Source organism: Ictalurus punctatus, chromosome 24 (genome assembly GCF_001660625.3).
Source record: "Ictalurus punctatus breed USDA103 chromosome 24, Coco_2.0, whole genome shotgun sequence".
Classification (NCBI taxonomy): domain Eukaryota; kingdom Metazoa; phylum Chordata; class Actinopteri; order Siluriformes; family Ictaluridae; genus Ictalurus; species Ictalurus punctatus.
The window spans coordinates 18,950,515-18,958,402 of NC_030439.2; the positions used below are offsets into that span (position 1 = coordinate 18,950,515).

Below are 7,888 nucleotides of genomic sequence, written 5' to 3' on the forward strand. Positions count from 1 at the left end.
CTGCTTGCTAACCCTGCCCTAGAGGGTATGAATTACCCATAATGCACTTGTAGGGAATAGGGAGTAGGGCACCATTTCGAACAGAGCAGCGTTGTCGAATTTGCACACCCTAGAAAATGGCCGACTCCTCGCTTGCTTTGCTATTTAACAACAACGACTCGATTTGAGACAAACCCCGAGTCGTAGGACGGAAGGAAACGTCAGAGACCGGAAGCTGAAAGTAAACTTTTGAGCGCTGTGACTAGCATCCAATCATCTACCAGGGTTTCCGTGACGTGTCGCTTATCTAGCCAATCGGCGTTCAGAGTGTGTTCAACTCTTTGACGTTTTATGGAAATGGTCTGAACACACTGGCGGGAGAGAGAGAAAGAAAGAGAGAAAGAAGTATAGGGTTTTATGTTAGTTTATGATTAGTAGCGCGGTGCATGAAATATTTTCCCACTATATTTTTTAATTCACATAAGAAACGCAAGGGTCAATAGGACGTTCGGCTTTTAATTTCATTTATTTTTTGGATAAAAGTCTCCCGCGGAAAATAAACTGGGTTTTTCCCCCCCCCAGAAACATAAAAGCTAGCTAGGAAAGCTAAACAGTTTATCATTAAGCCCATTGTCTATTTAGAAAAGTCTATAAAACAAAAAAACAACAACAACAGCATTTGCGACAGTTTACGACATTTGTCTTTGCTCGTTGACTTGCTAACTACTCAAAGGCTAATGGCGAAGGTTCAGGTGCTAAACGTTGCTGTTTTGGACAACCCGAGTCCTTTCGGGAATCCTTTTCAGTTCGAGATCACGTTCGAGTGCATGGAAGATCTTCCTGAAGGTGAGAATTTTTTTTTCTGTTTGTAATAAATGTATATAAATAAATAAAAAGTTGCAGACTCGTTGAATTAGACTAGCGGCTTTGCATCATGACGTCATTATGGCGGGACGGGGCGCGAGCGGCGCTCTATCGATTAAACGTGAGCTTTTTATTGTCTGAAATCGGACATGTTGTGCACCGTGTATAGCGTGAAGTCCGATATTTTACACTTGAATGCATTTGCTCGTGATAAAGGGGTCGGGTTTTTTTTTTTTGTATATGCACAAACGTGCGTTAATATTTGCGTTTTGCAAATTACATAATATTCTATATTCTATTCTATATTCTAAAAATAAGTTGCTCAGTTTCCATGAAATGGTTCATGTTTAATGTAGTGTTGTGTTGCAGAAATATGCATTTTTATGGATTTCTTCTATTCTTTAACTGCAAGGAAATCCGGTAATGAAGCAATAAAATATACTCTTAAAAAAAAGTTTTACCGGAAGTGGTAAAGAAGTTGCACTTCCTGTGTGCCCGACTCTAAAATGGTCACTATTCCTAACTTCTTACAAACCGTAAAAGTCATTGAGATGCCTTGTGTCCTTTTAAAGAGCATTTATAGGGTGCTAAGCCTAAGCAGTGCATTGTGGGAATTCCTGAACTGTTCATTATGTTTTTGTAAATGACTACAAAATGGCAGAACATTCAAAGTATAAATTTTGTTTCAAGCAGTCTTTCAAGCAAGATCGGCAGGTTTTGCACAGCTAAAGAATCCCAACGGATATCGCGCGGGGGGGACATCCACATCGATACCAAAACTCCAAATACGGCTTTTTCTTCTGCCTTCGACTCCCATCACAAATATCGTAATTACAGTGTAAGCGTTCTCGAACATCACTGCAGTGTTGTGATTATGTATCATACAAGCCTTGGTCCAGAAATAGCGAGTTCGATTCGCAGTCTGCGAGAACGACGTTCGCTGTGCTCTCTGGGTGGGAGGAGCTTACACAAACTTCCCAGGAGCACCTGAAGGCGAGGCGGATTATTTGCTCCATCGTTCGGTTTTCCTCCCAAAATGCCTTTTGGGGGATAAACTACACGTAAAGTGGCTAAGCGCTTCTAAGGGCAGATGACAAAACTGTCGTTTTAAAGTTTTTATTTATTTGTTCGTAGTTTGAACGAAACGGTTGCAGCTTTTCTCTTTTGGTTTTCGGAGGAAACGTGACCCACTTAAGCGGAGCCTTGCTGAAGGACACGACGCGGATCGTGTCCGGACTGGAGCTCGACGTTTTAGATCAAGAGTCCAGAACCTAAACTGCTGCTTCACCGTCAGGTTATTGAGAGAACAGGACTTGAGGACAGGTTCCGTGTTTGATTTTCTTTTCCAGATCTCGAGTGGAAGATCATATATGTGGGCTCGGCTGAGAGCGAGGAGTACGACCAGACCCTGGACTCGGTCCTGGTGGGGCCGGTGCCTGCGGGGAGACACATGTTTGTGTTCCAGGTCAGTTAGCCCTGATTTATTCTTGATGATGATCTATGTTTAATACATTAAGGAAAAAGTCCAGTTTAATCAGTAAACATCAGTAATGTGTGTGTGTGTGTGTGTGAGACAGGCGGATGCTCCGAACACGGGCCTGATCCCAGAGAGCGATGCTGTGGGCGTCACCGTGGTCCTGATCACCTGCACGTACAGAGGACAGGAGTTTATTCGCATCGGCTATTACGTCAACAACGAGTACACCGACGCCGAGCTCCGGGAAAACCCGCCTCTCAAACCCAACTACTCGCAGGTGAGGAAACTAAAGCGAGACCATCGACTCCATCATGTAGATACAAAAGTTTGCACACCCTCAGGACTGTTTAATTTCGATCCCGAGCTCTGGTTAGTCCCTGTGCGGCGTTTCCCAAGCTCTCGCCGTGTCCGTATGGGGGTTTCTTCCCACCTCCCAAAAACATACCAGGTGGATCGGTGTCTCTAAATTGCCGCTCGGTGTGAATGATGGACTGTATTCCCACCTCACTCCCAGTGTTCCCAGGATAAACCGTTAAGCTGCTATTACGATTCAGAACTTCCGAGATCCAAATGGGAATTTAAAAAAAAAAAAAAAAATTTTTACGGATTTGAACGATCCTTAAATAAACGAAGGTAAACCAATCACAGAGGTAAACATAACCAGAAATAAAATGGCAGCCAGGCTCCTAATAGACGCCCATCGAATGACTTAAAAGGCTGCACCACGAGCAGCGTTGCTCACACACTCGCCTGCGTATCTTGCGTACGTCTAGCGGATTAAAAGCGACGTCCGCTAGATCGGAAACAAAACATCCCTGACCACCAGGTTCCCAAGTCCAACGTGTAGCGATTCCGTGCACGGCGATCGTTAAACACACTCGCGTGCTCCGTCTCTCTGCAAAACTTTCTCGTAATATCGTAACACCAACTTTTTCCCTCGCTATACAGTGGAGGAAATGTGTATCGGACGCATCAACTTTTTTTTTTCCTCAGTGAATATATTTCCCATGAGGCTATGCACGTGAAATTTTCCCCAGACGTCGGTATTAACTCAAGAAATCCGGAAATATAAAGAATTGGGTTACGTGTAATAAAGCGGAATGACACGGGGGGGATAAGTATCGAACACGCTAAGAAAAAGCAGTTCTCCGAGGCAGGGAACCAGCTGAAATCCGTAAGTAATTACACCCCCTATCTGTGCAAATTGATATCGGCTGGGTCAGTAAACTGACGGTCTATAAAAAGGCGTTTCGTTACCTTGGTATCACACAAACATCTCATGATGGGTAACAGAGGAAGTCTTCTTGAATAAGTCCAGTACTTAGTTCCCTCACTGTATTACGACTCTCTTTCTCCAGTTAGTGCGAGTACGGGATAACCGTCTAGAACAGTACACGAGTATGACGCGGCGGCCATCTCGCGTCGACGTACACGTACTTAAAAGCGCGTATAATCCATTTCATCTCGATATACATATCGATATACATCGATATACATCTCTGCTCGATGGAAGCTGATTACTGGGACGTTTATTTTACACACTACCTTGTTTTATTATTATTATTATTATTATTATTATGTAGAGTTTGAGATTGTTTATTTATTTATTTATAATTTTTGGGGGGTGTTTTTATTTTTATTTTATTTTATTTATTTATTTATTTATTGTTCCCCTCAGCTCCAGAGAAACATTTTGGCGTCGAACCCACGTGTAACCCGATTCCACATCAACTGGGAGGGATGTTCTGAGAAGATGGAGGACTCCGAGAACGTGGACCCGGCTCCGAACGTGATGCAGCCTCCGTCATGCCCTCCGGGGAAAGCGCCTCCGCTCGGACTGATGCCCGATAACTCCATGGATTGCTTGTAGAGCCTCCAATCCTTCTGTTTAAGGAATCATCACCTTTAAGACCTCATACACCTCAGATCCACCGGAACACAGACGCTGACTTGCAGCACGGCACGGACAACAAAACGACACACTCTTTGATTGATTGTTTTTCGGATTTGTGTTTCAATATTTTCAGCAGGTTGATCATCAGTGATGTCAGACACGGAGCGTTAAAGGTGTTATACAAGCAGGATTTTTCTTGATTAACTACGTGTAAGTGTGCAGGTGAAATTGTACTATACTGTATATATGTTTACTTCTGTTTGTATTCTGGCCCTCCAAATAAATAAATAAATATCTTTTGTTACGTCATGGTTGCACTGAGCGTGTTTTTCTTTCTTTCTTTCTTTCTTTTTTTTTTTTCTTTTCCACGCAGCTGTTTTCCCCTTTTTCATTCATAAAAAAAGCCACAGCGTTTGGGTTACACACACACACCTGTCTTGCCGTTTTTTGGGTCCTGTTGCTAGGCAACGAGGCGTGTTGCTGCATCTATGATGAGAAATCCTCAAAGCGTTGCAGATTTGATTCTGCTTTCATCCGATTCTTCTTTTGTTTTTGTTTGCTTTTTTGTTTATTTTTCCATTAATAATCCTCGGGGTTTTTTTAGGACAAAACAACACTTATTTTATTCATTTACTCTTCTAAATAAAATGATTCATGTATGCACACTTTTTTTCATAAAATGTCACTTTTATCCACAAATCTAGGGTTAGGAAAAACCCTCAAGATGAATGATTTCTCTATAATGTTGACCTTTTTAATGATGTACAAATGACTGTCTTATTTTGTGAAAATGTAGCAAGATCACAGGAATCGCTCACCATGAATAAGTTTAGACGTGGATTACACCAATATACACCGATTCAAAAATGTTGTACCTGAAAATTAAATATATCGTCTATTTATCTGCAGTATCAATCTGTCTGTCCGTCCGTCTATTTATCTGCAGTATCAATCTGTCTGTCCGTCCATTTATCGACAGTATCAATCTGTCTGTCTGTCCATCTACTTATCTGCAGTATCAATCTGTCCGTCCGTCCATCTATTTATCTGCAGTATCAATCTGTCTGTCCATCTATTTATCTGCAGTATCAGTCTGTCTGTCCGTCTATTTATCTGCAGTATCAGTCTGTCTGTCCGTCCATTTATCGACAGTATCAGTCTGTCTGTCCGTCTATTTATCTGCAGTATCAGTCTGTCTGTCCGTTTATCGACAGTATCAGTCTGTCTGTCCGTCTATTTATCTGCAGTATCAGTCTGTCTGTCCATCTATTTATCTGCAGTATCAGTCTGTCTGTCCGTTTATCGACAGTATCGGTCTGTCTGTCCGTCTATTTATCGACAGTATCAATCTGTCTGTCTGTCCGTCTATTTATCTACAGTATCAATCTGTCTGTCCGTCTATTTACAGTATCAATCTGTCTGTCTATTTATCGACAGTATCGGTCGGTCTGTCCGTCTGTTTATCGACAGTATCGGTCTGTCTGTCTGTCCGTCCGTTTATCGACAGTATCAGTCTGTCCATCTATTTATCTACAGTATCTGTCACTGTCTGTCTGTCCATGTATTTATCTACAGTATCTGTCACTGTCTGTCTGTCCATCTATTTATCTACAGTATCTGTCACTGTCTGTCTGTCCATCTATTTATCTACAGTATCTGTCACTGTCTGTCTGTCCATCTATTTATCTACAGTATCTGTCACTGTCTGTCTGTCCATCTATTTATCTACAGTATCAATCTATGGATCCGGTCCATAGTTTTCCTGGTCATTTTCAGGATTATTACATACTCTGTGTACGTTATTGAGGGAAAATCAGAAGCAGCCTTAAATCGTCTACTTTAATACGGATGTCAGGCTGCATTGCCACCTTATCTTACCTTATTAAGGTAATGCCGCCAGGTAAAGTCCGTTGCACAACACCTCTTCCTTTTCCCTGTCTCGCAGTCCAAGACAACATCACATTTTATTCGTCCCTCAGAACAAAACAAGGTGTGTTATCAGGGGCGTGGCAGATTCCATTCTTTAAATAAACCTCACCACTTCACATCGTGCCTGTCGGAGAGGTTCGTTACTCCTAATGACTGACTGAGTTTAGGGTTATACTCTAACCGACAGCTCTGCTTCCTCTCCGTCTATCTCTGTCTGATACATCAGTGTGCCTCTGTACGACTGATCTGATCTCTGTTATACGTATCTTCTCGTATAAGATGTTTGTACGGGATGATCATTTGTGTATTTGTTACTCACTCACTGTTTGATAAAGATGCTACATAAATTAAGCTTCTAATTATTTTTCTTCTTCTTCTTTTTGAAACTACTATGTATCTATTGTTTCTTTTAATAACCTTTAAATATCTGTCATTTTTTTACTGTTGGAACTCCGAAAATCAACCTCGAGTTTAATGAAGGTTCTAGAGCAATTAAACTTATTACTACTAGTAAAAAAAATCATTATTAATAAAATGATCTTTTTTAATGTTGTTGTTTTTTTTGTTTTTTTTTACATTATTTATTATTGTTGAGTATTTTGAAAGCTGCTATATTATAAAGGAGACTTTATTTTTATTGTTATTTTAATTGTTGTTATATAACTATCAATATTGTTATTGTTGTATGTAGTTGATTTTCATACACATTAAATATTTGTTAATTTGTTACTTGTTACATAGTTATGTATTATTATTATTATTATTATTGGTGGAGGTGCTCCTGTTATTACTACTACTGTGTTTACTATTATTGTTGTTGTTGTTGTTGTTGTTGGTGGTGGTGGTGCTGTTATTACTACTACTACTACTGCTGTATTATTATTATTATTGTTGTTGGTGGTGGTGCTGCTGCTGCAAGTGGTGCTGTTATTACTACTACTGTGTTTATTATTAATATTACTATTATTATTATTATGTAGTTTAAATGTTAGTAACTATAGAGGAACTGTGACGTCAGTACCCAATAGTAATGCCAATATGTGATCACACAAATCAGATATTGTGGAAATGCGACCCATAATAAAGGGGTGCCACCCTTATGCCACCCCGTGTCTAAGAACTACGGCGTGCATAACCGCTGCGTCTGATATTCCTGCATCCTGTGTGTGTGTGTGTGTGTGTGTGTCTTGCACAGCACAGTGTTAATATTCTAGACGCAGGCTGTCCGAGTGCCGCAAATTCTGACCAACTTTCTAAAAATAGCCCACCTTGACGTCACGCAGCCAATCACGGATTAGTGTAGCGGGAGGGGCTCGCGCCGTTCACTAAAAAACCTCCGTGATAGTCATCTGCCATCGCGGATTACAAAATGTCTTCCTTTTTTTTTTTTCTTTTTTGATAGACAACGATATTACTCCAAAACCTGAAAGTACCCAAAATCAAACTATTGTGTTAAACCTAACTGGGGGAGAAAAATAGATAAATAAATAAAATAAAATAAACGATTTTTATTTATCAGTTTGTGTGTGCGCGAAGGAGGAGTACAAATTTACAGACACATATCAGTTGACAAATCATAGCGCCTACTGCTCATGACGGTCAGCCGCGTTAACCAATCCGCACCGCGAATTTGCCCCGCGTCACAAAAGAGTCGTCCAATCGCGAGCGTCCGGAGGCGGGCTCTCGCGGAGCAGGAGTTCCCTCTAGCTGTGGGTAGAGGATTAATGTTAATGGTGGGCTCTCAC

The 7,888-nt window shown here is 41.0% G+C and overlaps 1 protein-coding gene across 1 annotated transcript; it reads left to right on the forward strand.

Annotated features, from left to right (window-relative positions):
• The first annotated feature begins 351 nt into the window (after positions 1–351).
• asf1ba (anti-silencing function 1Ba histone chaperone) lies at positions 352–4,523 on the forward strand. Its single transcript, NM_001278800.1, is given in 4 exon segments — positions 352–825; positions 2,193–2,308; positions 2,421–2,597; positions 3,999–4,523. Coding segments are annotated over 4 exon segments (594 nt in total). The 5' UTR covers positions 352–716; the 3' UTR covers positions 4,191–4,523.
• The last annotated feature ends 3,365 nt before the right edge of the window (positions 4,524–7,888 follow it).